A 21,799-nucleotide genomic window follows, 5' to 3' on the forward strand; every position below is an offset into this window, starting at 1 on the left:
AACAAATTCCCATACTGTCAATGTCCAAAAATGTGTGCCTCATTCCTCTTATTAGTCCATTACATTTCTGTCAGAGGTTGATAGCATTTTTCACCCTTGCTCTTCTGATATTTTGACTGTTTATTGTAAAAGTTTTTAAGTTTACAATATTGATGTGGCAAGATAAATTGTTCTCCTATTTCTGCTTACTTCACTCCACCTAGTTCATACATGTCTTCTCATGTTCCTCTAAAACTATTTCTATCTTTGTTTCTTACAGCATGTTAGTATTGCTATTATGTTCATATGCCATAATTCATTTGGTCATTTCCTAATTAATGAATATTTTTCTCTTAGTTTCCAATTCTTTGCTCTCACAAAAAGTCTTGCTATAAATATTTATGTCCATATAGGACCTTTTCCTCTTTCTTTGATGTCCTTGGAATATAGATTTAGGAGTGATATCTCTGAATCAAAGGGTATTCATAGTAAATAATTTTGGGGGAAATTTCCTAATCACTATCTGGTCTGCATTTCTATATTCCACCAAGTGAAAATAGTAGTTATAATAATAACAAATTTTTTTTCAAATTTTTTTTCTTTATTTTATTTTAGGCAATGGGGTTAAGTGACTTGCACAAGGTCCCACAGCTAAGCAATTATTAAGTGTCCGAGATCACATTTGAACTCAGGTCCTCCTGATTCCAGGGCCTGTGTTCTATCTACTGTGCCACCTAGCTGCCCCCAATAACCAATTTTTAAAAAAATTTCAGTATTAACCAATAAAAATATGGAAGAGAGATCTATATTATGCAATTTCAAAATCATTTTGACATAAATTTAGGAAGAACTGAAAAAAAGGAGGGATAGTTCTTGCTCATTATTAGAACAGTTATAACTAGAATATTAAAACTTTCAAAATTAAATTACAGATTTATTGTTATGTCTATCAAAGTATTACAGAATGATTCACAGAATTGTCTAAGATTATTAAAAAAGAAAAAAGAAAGAAAGAGAGAAGGGGCAGGAAAGAGAGAGGGGGAAAGAGAAAAAGAATAAAGAAAGAGGAAGAGGAAGAGAGAGGAAGAAAGGAAGAGAGGAAGGAAGAAAGCAAGGAAGGAAGGAAGATAGATAAGAATACCAAAAAAAAAAACCTATTCAAAAGCAGTGGGTAAAAAAATTCTCACCAAGACTCAAAGTACCATAAAGTAATTTTAAAAAACCTGTTTGATATTAGGAAGAAAACTTGAGGTAACTTGAGTGTATAAAGGTCCAGATGGGTGGCCTCTTGTAGGATTGTTAACTACATTTCATGATCCTAAGATCATAGTGCACTGTCAAACCATAATAGAGAACTTAAGAAAAAATAGTAATGATGGTTTGGAGTTAAATAAAGTATGAGACATGTGTCAGCAGGAAAGAGTCTAGTACAAAGAAGCCCACATACATGGGAGGTCTATTGATAGCCCTTTACAGTCTGAGTTACACCTGCATCTTTGTCTCTCTCTGGTCATTGGGTATGTTCCCCACCAGTGATCAAAAACCTGTTGTATTCTCTGCTCTGAATGCCTCTTCCCTTAACCCCATCCTCATGTATCACGGACAGATTCATAGTATCATAAGCTAGGAACTGGGGGCTATTTTTTGTGGGTATCTAGTCCAAGCCATTCCCTTTACAAATGAAAAAACTGAGGCCCAGAGATGTAAAATGATTTATCCAAGATCTCTTGCACACAGAAAGTAGTAGAACTGGAATTTGAACCTAGGTCCTAAGAAACTGAGGCTGAAAGAGGATAAATGAGTTGCCAAGGGTGACACAGCTAAATAGTAATTGTCTAGGAGGAGATTTGAACTCAATGCTCCCTGACTTTCTTACCTAAAAATCTTTCACAACTAAAGATAGCTTAAATTGTTTCAATTCAACAAGCATTTATTAAGTAAAAACCTTCGAACTATAAATTGTGGCTTTTTTTCTGTTGGCTATCTTTATTTCCAGCACGTCAGTCAACTTTGGGGGACCCATTAAAACTTCTTCAAGGGAGAAGTGACATGGTCAGACATATATTTAAAGAAGATCAACTCAACATCTATGTGGAAAATGGATAGGATATGAGAAAAGGCTGGATATAAGGAGACCTATCTGGAATTTATTGCAATAGTCACATATCAAGTGTCTATGTGTTCCAAGTACCATGTTAAATAGTGCTGATATCAAGAAAACAAAAAATAATTCCTATTCTCAAGGAGCATGTCTAATGGGGAGACAACACAATTACGTATAAACAAGGTATATGAAAGAAAGAAAAATACATGCAAGATAATTAAAAAAGAGAAGGTTCTAACATTAAGAGAGACTGGGAAAGGCTTCCTGTAGAAGATGAGCTTGGCTAAGACTTGACAGAAGTCAGGGAAGTTAAGAGGCAGTGATGAGGAGAGACAGCATTCCAGGTATGGCGGATAGTCAGTGCAAATACTTGGAATCAGGAGATGGAGAGTCTTATTCAAGGAATAGCAAGGAAACTAGTATCACTGGATCTCAGAGTCCTTGGAGGGGAGTAAATTGTAAAAACCCTCAGAAGGAAGGAGACCAAGTTATGAAAGACTTTAAAAGCCAAACAGAGGATTTTATATTTATTCCTAGAGGCAATAAGGGCCATTGGAGTTTATTCAATAGGGAGATGAAGTCAGATCTATACTTCAAAGATCATCAGATGATCAGAGAGATCAATTTGACAGCTGAGTAGAAGACAGATTAAAGTGGGAGAGACTTGGGACAGGGAGAATGACCAACTGTCTATTGTAATAGTCTACATATAATGTGATGAGGCACTATACAAAAGGCACTATGAGGTACTATACAGTGCCAGAGGGAAGAGGGCATATACTAGAGAAAGTAGAAACAATGGGACATAATTACTGATTGGATTTGGAGAGTGAGAAAGAGAGAGTAAGGAACCAAGGATAACACTTGGGTTGTAAGCTTGGGTGACTGGGAGGATAGTGAATGCCACAAGAGTAATAGTAAAGTTAGGAATAGGAGAGAGTTCGAGAAAAAAAACAGAATAAGTTAAGTTTTCACTCTGTTGAGTTTAAGATATCCCCAAGACTTCAGTTAGAGATGTCTAATGGAGATAGGAGACTTGAGGTCAGGAAAGAATTGAAGGCTGGATAAGTAGATCTGATAGTCTTCTGCATAAACATGATAACTGAATCTAGGGAAACTGATGGGATCAAGAGGTAAAACAGTATAGAAGAAGAGGTCCCAGGGTAGAGCCTTGGGGGGGCCTTCATAAATAATTCTGCCAAACCATTAAAAAAATTAGAACCATCCAGCTCTTCACTCTTCTTCAAACACAGCTAAGGGAAGGCTAAGTATTGTGCAGGCATGAAACATGAAAAAAGTTCAGCCTCTAACTCATCCAGAAATAGCAACTACAAAAATTAAAACCACAGGAGCTATTTGACTTCATCCACAGATGGTGAATTGTAATAGCTAAGTTGGTAACACCTGTTATAGCTCTCTATCTCCCTGATAACTTTTCTCCCATGTATGTGGGCCTCTTTGTACTAGACTCTTTCCTGCTTGCGCACATCTCATACTTTATTTAACTCCAAACCATCATTACTATTTTTTCTTAAGTCCTTTATTATGGTTTGACAGTGTACTAGGCTCTAACTTTGAAATGGTGGGAAATACGGAAGACGTTAATAAATGAAACTTCTTAATCTCATTTCCAATCTGCCATACTTAGAGGGCTCATCATCTCAACTGACTTTCTATCAACATATAACATATAACATGACAGAGAATCATAGATCTAGAGTTGAAAGAGTCTTAGAAATCATCTTCAGAGGTTCTTAACTTCTTGTGTGTGTTACCAACCCCCTTTTCCCTTCTGAGGAATGGTTTTTATGTATAGAACACATAGCATTGAGAAGAAAATCAAAAGTTAATGAAAATAAAGATGCATTTTCCTATATAAGTTCATGAGCCCCCCCAACCTGTTCCCTTCCAAGGCTTTCTTCTCATAAAAACTCCAGAGCTAGTTAGTTTAACTCCATGAGACTACTAAGACCCATATAAGTGAAGTGACTAGCCTAAAGTCACACCAGGAATTAGAAAATAGTCAGGGGATGATTCAGGTCTTCTGACTCTAGATCTCCTTTATATTCCACTGTCTCATGCTGTCTCTATTCTCTATTTTTGAACAAATGAGGTAAAAGCTAAACTTTGACTTGGATCAAAGGCTTAATCTGATATTACAGGACTCATTAAGCATAGTAGGAATGAAGTTCCTAACCAGGAGCCTGACAACTATTACAGATCTCTTTTACCTTCAACTAATTGTCATTCCTGGTTTCTCTCTTCCCTCTTTGCCCACTCCTCTACAATTCTCCCTTTCCCCCCATATCTGAACACCTCTATTTTCCCCCTTTCTCTCTGAGAAACTCTAAGACTCTCAGGTCCCAGGGAATAGAAGATGATTTCTCTCAGGAGAAGAGTCCACATCTTGGGTTAGATCCAGTGAGGTTATAAAAGTGAATGGTACTGATATGTAATGTCATGGATAACTAATAGAGCATAGATGAATTATGGAAGAGAGCCCAGAGACATGGTAGGAATTTTAGGATGAAGGGTGGGAAGAAAGAGTTTGGGGAACAGAGATGAAGAAGAAACCCAAGAGACTGAAGATGAGAGTTGTTTTTTATTCAATCATAGCATTATCAAGGAACTAAGAGGCATCCAGGTGGCCCTGATGGTAGAAAGGACTCATTTTCGGTGGGGCAGCAGACTTACTTCCTTGTATTCTGTCTGGTGATGGACCTCAGAGAGAGTAAATGAGGTGATGAGCAGGACAGGGCAGGGAAGACTCTCTCCTGGTGTTTTTCTGTTTAACCCCTTTCATCACAAAAAATAAATACAAAACTAAACACCAAATTGTAACTAAATTCAGATTAAATGCAATGACCGATCTGGTCTTGGAAAATGGATAATGAAACATAAATTATTCTTCTCAGCAAAGTGATGAAGAAAGACTGTGAGCATGAAAAATGGCCTATCCTGAAGCTGCAAAGTCAGTCAGTTTTGTTGAATTATTTTTTTTGTTATAAAGGAAGATTCTGAGTAGCAGAATATGGGGGAATAACCATGGGATATAAAATTAAAAGAATACTGTGAGAGAAAGAACTAATAAATAGGAGTATGTATAAAATGGTTTTACATCTATATACTTATATACATTTGTGCTTAATGATAGGCATGGGAGAGGAGGGGGAAAAGGGAAGGAAAGGAGAAAAGGAAATAATAATATATCATATATATGTTATATATTTAAAAGGAATAGCAAGTTGTACATAATAGATTTGCAGTTTCATGTGCCATATGTATTTTATCTCTTAAGTTCAGAATAAAATAAATATAAATTAAAAAAGAATACTCTGAACTAACAGATATAGATCAGAGAGATGGTTCAAGGAAGAGCTGATGTCCTCATTTTTTCTTTTTAGTCTCTTTTCTACTTCCTATTTGCTGGGCAGCAACTAGAATGTTGAGAAATGAGCTTCCATTCAGAATGTATTGAAATTGCTAGGTGACTTAATAATGGAGCACTGGGCCTGGAGTCAGGAAGATCTGAGTTCAGATTTGGCCTCAAACACTTCTGTGTGATTCTGGGCATGTTACTTACCTTTTATTTGCTTCAGTTCGTTAGCTGTAAAATGGAGAGGATAACCTCTCCCTAGGAGAGTAGTTGTGAGGATCAAATGAGATAATACTGTAAAACACTTAGCACAATGTCTGGTCCACAGTAGGTATTATATAAATGTTAGATATTATTATTTTTGTTCAAGGAATTTAAAGTGACCTTGGGGTCCTCCCACCAACCTACCAAATATACCCAACAAGAGCCTCTAGAGTTGTTATCAGAACCAAAATAAAGATTTTTCTCTTTTTAAATTGCCAAAGCTAGTTTTGATCTTTTGGTAAATACAGGGGATAAGAAACATTTTATCTGAATTTCTTCCTAAGAAATAATGAAAGAACCAAGTTAAAAAGTACCATTTTTTTCTAGAGGCTAAGTGACTTTCCATCTTTCACTGGCAGGAAACATCATCCTATTTTTTTGCTAGTTATCTCTCAAAACTAATTAGGTCATTTCTCTCATTTTGAGTCAATGATTCAAAATTCCAGTCCTGGAATTATACAACAGAAAAATCTATCAGATAAAGATTATGAATTTAGAACTGGAAAGGACCAATGAGTTAAATTCATTTTATGAATGAAGAAACTGAGGTCCAGGGAGTTTAAAGGTGGTAAAAGCTGGGAGAAGGCAGGATTTTAATCCAGATCTTTAGATTCAACATGTTTTTTTTTTTCCAGGTTATTTTTATGTTGTTTTTAATAGCACTTGATCTCAAGTAATTCTGTAGACCTGAAATTTTACTCACTGTAAAAGAGAAGAGACTTGAGCTCATTTGATAATAGAAAGGGAATCAAGGAGGTAAATAGAGCTGATAAAGTCAGAGGAGAGGATAAAGTTGGATAAAGCAGGTTAGTTTTAGGCCCCACGATGGCCTACAACACTACCACTGCAGATTAGAATGTAATTGGGAAATTTAAAAAAAAAATACAAAAGAATACAGATAATGAAAAATGATAATTTTCTAAGTTAATATGAGGCTTATAAGGATCCTAATGTTTGGTTTAATGGCCTACATTTCTATTGGAGTTTGACCCCCACAGGTTTAAGAGAAGGAGCACAGGATTTGAAGCTACAACATGATCCAGACTTTGAAGGGTCCTTCATTAAGGTATGAAACAGACTCTAAGTTTTAGAACAGATGTCTGTTCCATTCTCCATCATAAAGTTCATTTAAGGAACCCTGAAAGAATGTTCTGCTACTACAGTCCTCCTAGATGAGGAAGAAGGTAGATTTGACAGTTGGAATGGTAATGCTTCTTGTTTGAAACTTGTTTTCTGCTAAGAGGCTTTCTCAAGCAAGGATCTTTCAAAATCTGGCTCATCAAATGATAGTTTTCAAAGTGAGAATTTGTCTAGTCTACCTACTTCATCTTGTGTAAAAGAACTGAGACACTGAAAGAGAAGTGACTTAGGACACAATGGTCAACCAATCTAGGCCTCTTGGGATTGAGTACTTCCAATAATATCATCCTGTTTCTCTATCTTCATACTAAGGTATGAGAGTATAAAGAAAACCAGCAAAAAGAAAACAGTCTAATTTTTTGTAGAGTCACATAAGTCAAGTTCTACAATTTCCTCTGTGGTTAGAGGTAGCTAAATTTTCATAAAATCATGGTCTTGGTTCTCCATTTGACAGAAAACATATATAATATCAATATTAACACTTTGAAAGTCCAACATCAACATTAACTAGCCTTGACCTTGGGATCTCTTTACAAGGGTACTACAGAAAGTCAGTTCAATTAGCATTTCATACAGAATATTTTTTCTCTACAAATATCTCTTTTCTAGTCTTATGAGATCTCATGTTATACCAGTAGAGTGAAATCTGAATATGCAACACCAGTAGAGTGAAATCAATAACCCTATTTAACGCTGAAGAACCTGAGGAGTAGAATAGAGGATGCCCTTGCTCATACATTAATCCCCTAAAACCCCAACTCCCTGATTTTTTTCAGACTCTGTACAATCTATTCTTTGAGGTGGCTAGGTAACAGGTTATAGTGGTTATTATTCATCTGATGCTTTATGCTCTGTCTTCCTGTTGCACTTAGAATGCCATTCTAAGGGTGCTGCTGTTTGTCTCTTGACTATTTTAATTATATTTTGTGGGGCACTACATACACATCCCTACCAAGCTTACCAAACAAAGTACAAACATTTAAACTTGCAACCATGAGATAAGAAACTAAAAAAAGAACATTTAGTATCCCAAAGTTTGGGGGACAGGGTGATCTGGGGCATACTTCAGTTATTGAAGATGGTGTGGAGGTGGATATATTGTATTTAGAAAAATAGCCAATAGGACTATTTAGTTGGAGTGTAGACTACATAAAAGGGAACACATGAAGTAAAAAGAACCCATTATAGGAAATCAATTGTTTTCTAATCCTGGCTCTATTAACTAACTGTGTGACCTTGAAGAAATTACTTCATTTGTCTGGTTCTCAGTTTTCTCATCTGGAGAATAAGAGAGTTGGATTTGATGATCACTAAGAATCTTTCCAACTCTGACATTATAAGTCAAATAAGTAATAGAAGATGGAAAGAGACTTTCTTCATCTCAATATTTGTCATATACATTCTACCTGGAGGACTATATTTTATCTAAAGCTATAACCCCCCATCACAAGGGAGAAATGAAGAAATTTTAGAAGACTTGCAAAATCCAATTAGTATGAAATTATTTAAACCTGAATTATTCAGTAACTGCAGCAACAGATCTCTTTATTTGACATGTAGAGGTTTCTCCTGTGTCTATTTAACTCCTTTTATAGAGTACCTGGCACAGAACCAATTAGTCAAGCTGTTGATTTTGAATCACACAGGTGGTTGTTTTGAGAGTCTGGTATAATGAAAAGAGTCCAGGGCTAGGAGTTAGAAGACTGGTTGGTTTTGCCACTAAGTAGTTGTATGATTCTAGGGGAAAATAAGTCCCTTTACCCCTGATTTTCCTTTCTGTAACTGAAAACTCCAATGGTAGCCTATAGTCAGTCCAATATACATTATTAAGGAAGAAGACAATCTAAGGGTGTAGTTAGATTTTCAAGGGGGATTACAGAAGATTACAAACTGTTGGGGGATTGGGAGATGCTGATGGTCAGTAGCCACCTAAGCAGCTTGAGCATAGCCTGCTTTGTCCAGTACATTACAGAAGGCTTTGAACTGGTGACAACTACTACACACACAGAAACACGGACACAGACACAGACACACAGACACACACACACACATGTCACTCATTAAGAAACACAGATCCAAATATCAACAATAGCTCATCTGGGCAACAGAGGAGATATTTGAAAACTATGGACCCTCCTTATGCTCTGTGGATACATTAGACCTTAGGACCAAATTTTATTTAAAGAGCAGTTATAAAATTGCAAGTTAGTTTATACATACCCAAAAGTTTGGCTCTAAAATGTCATCAATTCAGTTATTCTCTAGGCCATACAGCTGCTTCAAGGTAGGACTGGCAGAGTTCCTGGAAATGCTCTGAATGGCACTATAAGTATGCACTGTCTATGCAGAGACACTTATTTCTAGTCATTTCCTTCCTTTTGTCCAGAGTAAAAACCACTTGCAATAAATGGGGCCTCTAGCAACATCCCATTCTTATTCATCACTGGGTGATTTTTGATTCATTTTATTCTCTAAAACATCTGAATCTAGACACCCACCAAAGGAAACTCTGCAGTACAATCAGCTGGCTTCTTGAAGACCACTGATTACATCATTCCAAAGAGAGCATGAGCCACCCACTCTAGCATAAAGATTGTTCACTGGTGTACAGGCTGTTATCATCTTTCAGATGACATATAAAATCTAGGTCATTTATGAGCATCTTGATTTTTCTAGCTCTTTTGTCCCAATATATAAGCAAACAGCAGAGCTCCCTAGTCCACTTAAAATAGGTGTCAAACTGATTTCTAGATACTTGTTCTCCATAAGTCTACCCTGGCTAGCCCCATAAGGTCATAGAAAAGTGTGTGATAGAACAGTAGATATAAGGGATCTGAGAAGCCAGGCAATCCTAACTTCTCAAGGAGGACCCAGGGCTAGGTGGAATGGGTCACACAGGTAGAGGAGAGCTGTATACTCCATGGTGATCTCCTTTCTTTTGTATCACCTCATCATATGTGTGTGACACATGAGTATACATTTATTTACCTGCTACCTTGTAGCAGAATCCATTGGTTAGTTCAAGTATAAGCATTTTCCAAAGGACTTCCTTCGTATACTACCCTCCCACAAGTGACAGAAGCCTCAAGCTGGAAGGCACTTTAAAAACCATTTAGTTCACTCCTTTCATTTTCAGATAAAGAAAATGTTCAGAAATTGAGACTTGACTAAGCATACATCTAAGACAGAATTTAAAGCTGGTCTTCTGTCTCTAAAACTAATCCTCAACACTGTACCACACAACCTCCTTATTAAATGATCACTAAGCATAAAACTCTTCCTGTAGTTTTTCTCATTTGCCTTTTTAAGATGCTAGCCTAAAGGCAATTACAATCAGGGACTGTGAATGAATATGGGTTTTTTCTAACTCTTTTGGTTTAATTTCTAAAATGCTATGGGTACCATAGATAAGTAATTCACTTTTCTTACTCTGATTGTCCTCCATAAGTCTACCCTTACTAGCCCCATATAGAGTTGTACAACAGAACGAAACTAGAGATAATGGATAGAAGTTACAGAAACAAATTTAACTGAATATAAAGGAAAATGGCCTAATGATACTCTCAGCAGAACGGGCTGACTTAAGAGACAGTGAGTGGCCATCCAGACCCTGATGGGAAATATCCAATCAGGGGCCATCCACAAAGGATGTGGATATGATAAAGATGGGATTATAGTTTGGACTAGATAACCTTAAAGGTAGAGACCAAAATCTAATTCAAATCTAATAAAATCAATGATTCCATTGAAACCCAGATTTTTTTAAAAAAGTAAACTTTTTCAAAATAAAAATAATTCCTCTAACTTCATGCTTGATTTATGAATCTTGTAGGACTTAAACTGACCTGCAAAAATATATTTGCTTAATTTCCCATTTTCCCCTACATCTTCTGACATTTACAATAAATAAGTCCAGTAGACTGGCCCCCAACATAACCACATTAGTAAATAATGAGAAAGGTTTCAGCAAGTTTATTTGCCTTTGTAAACCCTTATGATTCTTTCAAAAGAATAATTCTCACTCAGTTAAGCATACGATTATACTATCATGAGTCACTTCACTGTTTCAGCCAGACCTAGAGCTTGGCATCAAAGGAGTGTTTGTCTTCCAAATAATCCTACAGTGCCACTGTTTTGTTTCATACACCTCTAATTTCCTTTAGTAAACCATACCATAGCTATTATCTATAAATTTGTTCTAAATCTTCTTGAACCTACTTATGCTTGGGACCTATAAAATTCCTTGGGGCTAATGAGTTACATACATTTAAGGCCAACTACTCTTACAAATAACATTTCTGTGGATTGAAACATCTTCTAAATAAATTTTTAATGTAGATAATCTAACTATATTTGTCTTATCAACAAAGGAAATTAAGTAGTTTTGGAAAAAAGCCTGAAGATTGCTTTCTTAGGGGAATGAGTTTGAATCTCAGCTCTGTTACTTGTCTAAGTTTAAGAAAATGTTTAACTACTTAAGATAAAGCCTTCTCCTGGCTTTGGTAACACACTTTTATAATCCATGCTACCAGGGAGGCTAAAGCTAGTGGATCTCTTGATCTTGGGAGTTCTGGGATGCCATGATTGGTCAGGTATCTGCATTGTCTGGTATCAGCATGGTAAATCACTGGGTTCCCTAAGAAGGAGCAAACCATCCTAGGTCAGAAGTAGAGCAGGTCAAAGTTCCCATTGCCAATCAGTGGGATCAGGCCCTGGATGAGTTAGGGAGAACAAGTCTTTAAAAGAAAAATCATGCATTCATTTCCATTGAATTTTTACTATTTCCTACTATAGGTTTCATTAAAGTTTTCCTAAAATGTATTTGTCTTCCATGGAGTATTATATTAATTTTTAAGCTTAGTATGAATTAACATTTTATTGTTGTCAATGGAATAATGCCTTTATTGAAGAATATGACCAAATCTAAAAAGCAAAATTTTCTGAATACATTCTTTTAAATAATTCTTTACATTTTTTATATGTTACCAAAAATTCTGGTGTGAAGTAAGTGCAACATATGTGATGTAAAGTTTACATTTCATAATTCCCAGGTTCTGTTTATTTTATAAAATGAAAAAGCTGGAGAAGATTTCTGAGGTTCCTTCCAAATCTAAAATTCAATAAACTAGATTCACAAAGTGATTCAATAACCCTTTGTTCTTTGACTTTGTGACTTTTGACTATATATATGCATATATATACATACATACATATAAAACATAAATACACACAATCTTCATAGTAACAGGATTATAGATTAAAGCTGGAATGAATTTCAGAGGTCTTATTTTTGTTGTTGAGTCGTTTCAGTATCCTCTGACTCTTCATGACCCCATTTGGAGTGTTCTTGTAAAAGATACCACAGTGGTTTGTCATTTCCTTCTCCAGTTCAATCTACAACTGAGGAACTGGGAAAAATAAGGTTTAGTTCCTTGCTCAGGGTCATATTTAAAATTAGGTCTTCCTGACTCTAGGTTTAGAACTCTATCCACTGTACCACCTACTGTTCATCTTTTTTAGACTAATTGTTCTCAAAGTGTGGTTTCATGGACCTCTGGGCTTCCCTAAAACCCTTTTGGATACCCTTGAGTCAAAATATTTTCAAAGTAATATTAAGAGTAACCTCATCTCTCTTCTTCATTGAAAAAAGAATACCTGAAAACTGGGTGTTGAGAAATTTAGATGTGAAAATAGAGAAATTATAACATGCAGAAACTATAAATGTGAAAGCCAGAGGCATACCTTATTTAGGTCCTTACCAAATGTAAAAACAATCTAACCATGGAAATTAGATATAAAATATGGCGGGTGGGAAGGCTGCCCTTTGTAAATGGTAACTTTCCATGATTTATGCTAATCCCAACCTCATTACTGCTTAAAAATTCCTGATTTGGGGGAGTTTTGAAATAAAGAATTTTGTCTTATATTTGTATGTATATTTGTAAATATTTAGTATTATAGTGCAAAAAAGAAGAGCATTGGTTTGGAAGTGAAAAGACCAGGGTTCTAATTTTGATCTCACCTAAATAATTGTGTGACTTCAATCAAGTCACTCTCTTAGGGTTTATAATTTCATTTATTCCTTATCTGTACAACAAAGGGGTTGGACTAATGAACTCTAAAGTCTCTTCCACCATTCTAAAATCTCTAGGAATAATTGAATACATAATACAAAGATGAGCTACTGATCTGTAAGGCTTCAATGGAAAGCTTTGTGGCTGGAAAGGCATAAGTTAAAGAATTTTCTATTAGAAATCATGTTCATGCTTATCATGACACTTTAAGGTTTGCAAAAACCTTTCATCATCTTTAAGAACTTTGGTGAACAGAGAAAGAAGGCCGTAGACTGGTAAAGCTGGTTCCCATCTCTCCCCCCCACCTCCTTCCCTTAACTATTTTGTAGCCCATTCTACCACTCCAGGATTTGCAGAAGACAAAGACAGAGTCTGCTTTCCTCTTTATTCCCCAAAATGCCATATACCACTAACCTGGTCTCATTCAACCCTGTAATATCAATCATGCTATCATTCACAACCTCAACTGACAACCAGTTTTGTTTTGTTTTGTTTTCTGCTTCCAACTTCCAAGGACCCAGGGCATCCAATGAGGGAGAAGATGCCCAAGGTTACATTAAATAAGGAGTTGAAGAACTAAAGAGGACTGATCATAAAACATCTGTCTCAAGGCTAGGTGGGGGGAGAGGGGGAGATATAAGAAGAGGGGAGAAAGATGTCATGAGCAAAGAGACTCGGGTATTATGGAACAAGATCCATAACCTTTGTGTTTTTGTCAGCCTGGATCATAGTGATGAATGAATGAAAAAAGCATTCATTAAATGTTTACTATATGTGAAGCAATGTGCTGGTGATGAGTTCCATAGTCAAACTGGTCATTTGTTGGTAACAATCATAATCATTAAATGCACAACGAATTCACTTGGTCCTAAGTTTTATTTGAGGAAAATTTGATAAACAGACACTTGGTTTTATAGTTTGTCACTCACACAACACAATATTCACACTCAACTAAAACAATCAACTCTTTCAGCACCATAGCCATAAGATAGGATGTCATTATTATTTTTTCTACCTGTTCTGTATCTCCCCAGGTAACTTTATCTTGTCACCCAGCCAGTTTACCCTAGATATTTACCAGCTTTCTTGTATCTACCAACCGGTACCACCATATTACTTTGTGCCATTTTCACCTGGATGCTTCCTGAAATCTCTATACCTCTAAATCTTAAGGGAAAAACAGCAATTCGGGGAAAGTAACAAAAAATGTGAAGTTCTTCCCAATATCTTGAAATGCTTTTGTTATCCTGAGAGCTCAAGGAGAGAGCTCCAATAAAAATAAATTTGTGCTAAATGTCATTGTGCTAAATGTGCTACAATAACCCATCAACACATAAAGAACTGAAAACACTCATGGGGAGAAAAATGTAGTAAACAGTAACTAAAGTATCAGGGGAGGCTTCTGTTTCCTGTGAGGTCCCTTAACTTCATAGTTCCTTCCTTTGCAAAAAAAAAAAAAAAAAAAACGGTACTTTCTTTTGGGGGCTGTTCTGATGATCACACTTGGGAGTATAACTGGAAACTCATAGGGTCTACAAACTATTATTAGGTATCTACTATATGCAAGACACTTTGGTAATAAAGGGCATAGTATTATGCACAATTTTTTTAAAAAAATTACTCAGGAATTTGCTAAGAAATGACAACAAATTAGTGGTTCCTAAAATTATAAATCATTTTAAAGTATGGTAATTAAACTATATTTTGCTCTGCAAATACAAAGCAAGATAGGTATCTGGGACATTTGATATTATAATTAGTTCGTTGCTCTTTTGAGTTTAATTACTTGGTTTAAAAAAAAAACACAGTTGGTAAGAGGAAAAAAAAATTCCTGTGACACAAAGAAACAAACAAATCTAACACATGGTCAAGCTCCAAGAAATTATTTAGTATTTCTTTAACAGTTTTGATTTTTGTTGTTGTCATTATTTAGTGGGAGAAGGAGAATTACCAAGTGTGGAAATGAGCTACATGCAAAAGCTAAATGTTTTTTACTATATTTTTGCTTTTAAATAAAATAGTCTTTAAATATGGAGATCTGTTAAAAACTCAATTTGTTATCTAAAGTTATGGTACAGTTTCTAGTGAAACCCTGAGTTCTTGCTTCATTAAATAAAAGAACTAAAAGAAAGGGAGATGTAAAAAAAACAGAAAACATCCACTTAAGAGCTCCAGGGCATGATCTGATTAGATGAAGTCCATATTTATTCTGATCCATATCTGATCACTGGACCCAGATGACTCCAGAGGAGAAAATGGGACTGATGACATTGCACAGTACCCTCTCACTTAAATCCATTTCACTTGCATTTTGCAGCATCACCTCCCTGATGTCCTGATCTTCTTCTTCGAGATGAAGTCATCAAAAATGGTTCCTGTGCAGGATATGCTTTAGTAGAACACCTAACGGCCAACATTTCTGGTGAAAAGCAATGCTCAAGAGAAGAAAATCAATTTGTACAAAGTACCAGAATAGAACAGGGATTCACAAGGCAGGTCTCACAAGCCCCAGTCTAGGTAAGGGTCTTCTGTTGGGATGCATCATGGTGCTTAGTCCATTCTGAAGGTTTAAAAAATCTTACACTCATTAATGGAGAAGAGCTTCCTCCTATTCCTCCTCCTAGCGTGATTCACGGCAGTCCTAACAGCACACTCAAATACCTGCTGCACCCCTCGGTTGCTAAGAGCTGAACATTCCAGATAGCCCTTAGCCTTGACCTCCTGGGCCAGACGTTTCCCATCCACCGAGTTTATACAGGAAGCCCTGTGGGGTCCCATTTCCCTCTGGTCAGTCTGTGTGGCCACCACCAGCACCGGGGTACAGGGCAAATTGCTCCGTATCTCAGCAATCCATTTGTTCCTCAGGCTCAAGAAGGAGTTATGGTTGGCCACAGAATAGCACATGAGCACCACATCGGCCTGCTGGTAGGAGAGGGGGCGTATGCTTTTGAAGGCATCATTGCCTGCTGTGTCCCAAAGGCCCAGACTGATCTGGATTCCATCCATGAAGACATCCACCCCAGCATTCTCATACACCGTGGGTTTGTACATTTCTGGGAATGTCTCTGACGTGAAGCGCACCAAGAGAGCTGTTTTCCCCACAGCTGCATCCCCCACCAACACACATTTGATGGAATCAAGCATCTTGTTGAGCCTGGTTCTCAGGGATTATATCAATCCTGTAGCAACATACACCTTAGGGAACTGTAGATCCACTCGCCATTTAGTTGCAGAAAGGATGGAAAGGCAAGGTGGGATGTCTCTTCTTACAATTTCATCACTTTGTAGAATTCCACATCCTCTTTTTTAAGTTAGGTACAGTCCACTTAAGGAGCAATGGATCCTAGTCTCCTTCCTAGAATAGAAAAAAAGAAGAAAAAAATTTTACAATGTTTTATTTTTCCATTCTATTTTGTCAAGATCCTGACAGTATTGATTTTGAGACCACTTCCATTTTTCACAGAAGGGGTTTTTGCATTGCACCTATAATAGTCTTGGTGGAGTATAGTTCCAACAAGGAAAGTCCCTTGACTAGAGCAGATAAGCAACAGTTCTGTAATGGTTAGTCTTAGATACTGAGAGACACTGGCAATGATGCGCCAGTCCCCCAACTAGCATGTTTGAGAGGCAAGATTTGATCCTTAGATTTTCTGTCTCTGAGTGACCAGAGTTCTAGCCCTTGCCCCCTGGAGGTTTTCTATAGAACATGGAGGAAGGCAGTGGGAACATGACAGACCACATGTGGTTTGCCCACCTCAGCTCTATTTTGAGTCACTGTTCAACCTCAGCTACAATGCTGCAATGCCATTGTCCCAGATCACACTCAAGCTGTCATTTCACCCCCCTCCCACCCACTGGTGGAAGTGCTGATCAGTTTTCCCACTAGTCCGCTTCACCCATGACCTATGAAGAAGCACGGGTTGTTTGATTTGATCTTTGAAACAGCCCAGTGATCAAAGACCAAGTCACGACTCAGATAACAACCGAAAAAGATCTGATAGAAACTGAATGTGTGAGGCAGCTTTTTCAGATTGGCAGAAGTGGAGGTGGGGTAGGAGGTGGTTGGGGGAAGAGTAGAAGAGGGGGAGAGAAGGGGGCTGCAAAGTCTCTTCATCTCAAATCAACTTTGGCAACAGATCAAAAATGTATGGAACAGATATACAATGAATATTGTCATGACTATTTCCCTTCAATAACCAGTTAGTCACTTTGTCCTCAAAAAGAAGAATCCTGAGAAATTAAGGAACTGGCTACAACTGACTATTTTTGCTTTTCTGATAAATTGATATTTCTAGACTCAAACAAATCTTCACCCCCAACTTGGGTGGGTAAGAATCTAATGGTTCCAGAATAAAGCCAACTCAACCCTAATCCTTCTTGAACCGGTCAAGAAATAGAACTTTCTCTTTCCTGGAGAAAGTTATTGAAGGTTTTTGAACCATGTGTCAAAGAGGAAAAAAAGATCCCAAGTGACACAGAACAAGAATTTTAGTATCTTATTAACAAAACCAAAATAATGTGAAAAGACATTGATGAAGAAGTCAACAAACATTTATTAAGCATTTACTATTTATGAGGCATTGCTAAGCCATAGATATAAAATAAATAGTTCTTGCCTTCAAGGAACTTCCATTCGAATGGGGTTATGATATGTATGTTGCATACATACAGGCATATCTCAGAGATATTGCAGGTTTGATTCCAAACTACTCAATAAAGTAAATATTGCAATAAAGTGAGTCACTCAAGTTTTTTTCTTTCCTTATGCATATAAAAGTATGTTTATACTAACTCTACTCATTAATCACTTGATATATATATATATATATACGTATATATATATATATATATATATATATATATATATTCTAGGCAACCTAGATACCTTAATTTTAAAATGTCTAATTGCTAAACTATGCTAACCATCATTTGAGCCTTTAGTGAGTTCTAATTTTTTTTGCTGATGGAAGGGCTTGCCTTGATGTTAAGATTGCTGACTAGTCAGGACAGTGGCTGTGGCAATTTCTTAAACTGAGACAGCGATGAAATTTGTTGCATAGATGAACTATTCCTTTCACCCAAACACTTAGAGACCATTGTAAGTTTATCAACTGGGATAATTTCCATATTGTTGTGTCTCAGGGAATAGGGAAGTACGGGGAAAGGGAGAGAGATGGAGCAACAGTCAGTTGGTGGGGCATTCAGAACACACACAACATTTATCAGGTAAGTACGCCATCTTATATAAGCATGATTCATGGTACCCCAAAACAATTACAATAGTAACATTAAAGACCACTGATCACAGACTACCATAATAGATTTAATAATAATGAAAATGTTTGAAATATTGTGAGAATTACCAAAATGTGATGTAGAGACATAATGTGTGCATATATGCCTTTGGAAAAATGATGCCAACTGAATCACTTGAAGCAGGGTTACCACAAACTTTATGAAAAAATTCAATATCTACAAGCACAATAAAATGAGGTAATACCTGTATGCATAATAAATACAATATGAATACAAGTTAAAATAAAGTGTTTTGGTGGGGAGGAGGACATTCCATAGCATTTTATAAGAGCCATGTATCCCTAAAAAGTAAATTTAATTCAATAAACATTAAAGTACCACCATGTGCTAACTCTATATTAAGTGCCGTTGATTACAAAAATGAAAAATTACACAATACATTTTGTCAGAATATTTATATTCCAATATAGAGGATATAATATGCACACGAACAAAATACATTTATTGGATTACATGAGATTCCTAGTGAAAAATTTAAAAATGTGTTTCTCTGAATACTAACATTCACTGCAAAGATCTTTCTGTCTGGTAAATGTGCATTTAATTCTTTTCCATAGTCCTAGTTAAAAGTTAATCAAATGAAAAATAGATTCACATGATTTATTTATTTACAGAATACTCCCATCCTACCAGTCATCCATGTTCACTAAATCAGTATTATTCTCAACTTTTAATTCTCCCTCTCCCATGCATGTAATGAGGTCCTAAGTAAGGATAATCACCTCTGGTCTGGTGATGACTTTGTCTTTTGAACCTTCTAGAGCACTATTCTATAGGAAATTTTTGTACAACTATCACTTCCACATCACGACTTTCACTAGTGCAGCTTTAATATAATGTGGGTTGGCATAAGAAATTAAATGGGAATTTTTGAGGAGTTTTATGGAAGTTGCAATTAACATGAGGCCAACAGGCAGCAAAGAAGAAGTTTAAAAACTCAGAAATGCATAAAATAGACATACGCTATTGTATAATATCAACCCAAATTTTACAATAAAAGAAAAGAGAATGTTTGTAAAAGAATTTTGCCTCATAAAATAAAAAGAAAAAAATTCTTACTTCTCTGGTATGTAGGGTAGGTCACAATTTTTTTTTCAGATTTCCAGATCAGATCACAGGGGCCCCTAACTTGCAAAATGTGGATAACTGTAGAGCCCATTACAGGAATGTTCTGGAAGGTATCTAAGAACCCAGGATGAGGGAGAGAGGGGCAATGAATGCATGCATGCATACATTATTGGGTTTCATCTATATTATCATTATTTTCTTAAGTCTAAACAATCAGTAAAACAGTAAACTGAGCTCTGATTTATAGATTTCTAAAACAAGCTATTTAGAACTGTCCTTAGTATACCTCTACCCTCCCCGCACATATCTAATCACTATCATTTTTATTTTCAACAATCAAATTCCCTCCCCTCAACTTACCAGAAGACTGTTCATGTTCTTAATCTTCTTATTTGTACTATTTCAATTGACTCCTAATTGTCCTCTCTGACACAAATCTCTCCCAACTCCAATTTATCTATGCAAAATGATTTTTACAATAGAATAGGGTCACTGCCTTACTCAAACGTCAGAGAATCCTCCCCAAATGATCACATGGACTTGTGCCCAGTCTGTGGTTGAACACTGCCAGCTCGTATTGGTCTGACCAGCCACAGTTGAACACATAACTTGACTAACAAAATGATGTCATTCTGGTCCTCTTCAAGAATGAAGGACAATAAGGGTGGCTAGATGGCACAATGGACAAAGCACCAGACCTGGCGTCAGGAGTACCTGAGTTCAAATCTGACCTCAGACACTTAATAATTACCTAGCTGTGTGGCCTTGGGCAAGGCACTTAACCCCATTGCAAAAACTAAAAAAAAAAAAAAAACCCTAAAAAAAACTAAAAAAAAAAATGAAGGACAACAACCAACCAACTTCTCTATGCCTTTGATGATGTTTGTCCTTCATTCTCTAAGAAGACCATGACATCAGGGAAGTGACTCCATGACAACCTGGGGATGGCCCTGGATAGAAGTCAATCAAGGTTAAGTGATTTTTCAAAGATCATATAGTTAATTAAGTATCAAGATTCAGAAATCAAATTTGAACTCAAGTCCTCCTGACTCCACAATTGGTTTCTCTATTCACTCCACCACCTAGCTGCCCCACTAAGCCTTTAGGATTAAAACAAAGGCTTGTGTATACTTAGGTGGCAGAGTGGTATTGTGCTTAAAATACTGTACTTGAAGTCTGGCAGACCTGGGTTCAAACTGTGCCTTTGACACTAGCTGATGCCACTAAACCAGTGGTACCACTCCAAGATTAATTTTCCTCAATTATAAAATGAAATGATTGGATTAGATATCATCTAGACATGCATAAAATCTATCGTTTTATATTTCCATGAGCATGGTATCAGTCCTAGTAGAATGGAAGCTTCTTGAAGGCAGGTCAGTTTTACCTTTGTCTTTCTTTACCAAAGCCTACACCTGGCACTAAGTGGATATTTAATGAATGTCTGTTGACTGATTAATTGATGATCTTTCCTTATTCATTGAAAGGACTCAAAGGATTGGTAATATTATCAATGTGGAATATTCTCTCCAACAATGCAGATTCAGTTCATCTCAAACTCAGACAATGCAATTCATATTCCCATCCTATAAACCCATCAAAGAGGTCTAAGTTTTTCTCTTGGTCTCTAACATTACAAAAGTATTAATGCAGCAGGCAGTCCATCCACACATTTAATATTTCCTCCATATTACCTTTTAAGATATCCCCTTCTAGCCATAAAGTTCTTTAATTTTGTTTTCTATCTATTGACTTCCTGAAAGAAATACATTTTTTAACACAACCAAGACTCATTTTCTCGTTATGATTTGAATAATCTATTAAAGGGGTCAGAAAGTGAACCAGAGAAAATTCCAGTGGTTTCTATTATTTCAGGAAGTCAATGAAGAGGGGCAGCTGGGTAGTGCAATGGATAGAACACTGGTCCTAGGTCAGGAAGACCCAAATCCAACATCAGACACTAGATGGGTGACTCTGGGTAAGTCATTTAACCCCATTGCCTTGCAAAAACTAAAAAAAAAAGGAATTCAGTGAAACTCTCAATCTGAAATAGATCCACAAGAGGTTGCTTCAGACACTGCCTCAGGAATGTTCTGCTTATTAAACAGATATTCAGCGTAGTGTTGAGAAGTAATGGTGTTTTAAAATATTCTCTGCCACACTTTTTATACCAATCCTCAGAATTCAGATAACACTGATATATATTTTAGTCAAATAGCCCCCAGTGATTACTCCAGCAAACACATTGATGCTATTTCAGCCTTCAAGAGGGCTTTGTAGATCTAACTGAAGCCAGGAATTCTTCACCTTTCAAAGTTTTATATTAGCTCTCATAAGACATGATTTCTACACTTCAATTAAATTCAATTTGATAACCTTTTATATACATACAAAGAAAAAAATACATGTACATGGTCTAAGGGGAAAAATGTTTATATGAGAAATTCATATATATATATAAATATTTAATCATCACAC

General features: G+C 36.4%; 1 protein-coding gene and 1 long non-coding RNA gene across 10 annotated transcripts in view; both read right to left on the reverse strand.

The window, feature by feature from the left end:
- LOC141517989 (uncharacterized) overlaps positions 1-9,429 on the reverse strand; it is a 96,144-nt gene extending 86,715 nt beyond the window's left edge. For all 3 annotated transcript variants that reach the window (XR_012477047.1, XR_012477048.1, XR_012477046.1), the window contains exon 1: positions 9,084-9,429. This is a non-coding gene — a long non-coding RNA (uncharacterized LOC141517989). The remainder of the gene's footprint in view (positions 1-9,083) is intronic.
- Positions 9,430-11,855: 2,426 nt separating this feature from the next.
- RHOH (ras homolog family member H) overlaps positions 11,856-21,799 on the reverse strand; it is a 55,017-nt gene continuing 45,073 nt past the window's right edge. For 4 of the 7 annotated variants that reach the window (XM_074229588.1, XM_074229586.1, XM_074229585.1 and 1 more), the window contains one exon: positions 11,856-16,292. In XM_074229588.1, the coding sequence (XP_074085689.1) occupies positions 15,506-16,081 (576 nt within the window). In that variant the 5' untranslated portion in view covers positions 16,082-16,292 and the 3' untranslated portion in view covers positions 11,856-15,505. Of the gene's footprint in view, positions 16,293-19,312; positions 19,436-19,681; positions 20,119-21,799 lie in introns of those variants that run through there. The other 3 variants (XM_074229589.1, XM_074229587.1, XM_074229591.1) reach the window with 2 other exon arrangements.

This window comes from Macrotis lagotis, chromosome 3 (genome assembly GCF_037893015.1).
Source record: "Macrotis lagotis isolate mMagLag1 chromosome 3, bilby.v1.9.chrom.fasta, whole genome shotgun sequence".
In the NCBI taxonomy this organism is placed as follows: Eukaryota; Metazoa; Chordata; class Mammalia; order Peramelemorphia; family Peramelidae; genus Macrotis; species Macrotis lagotis.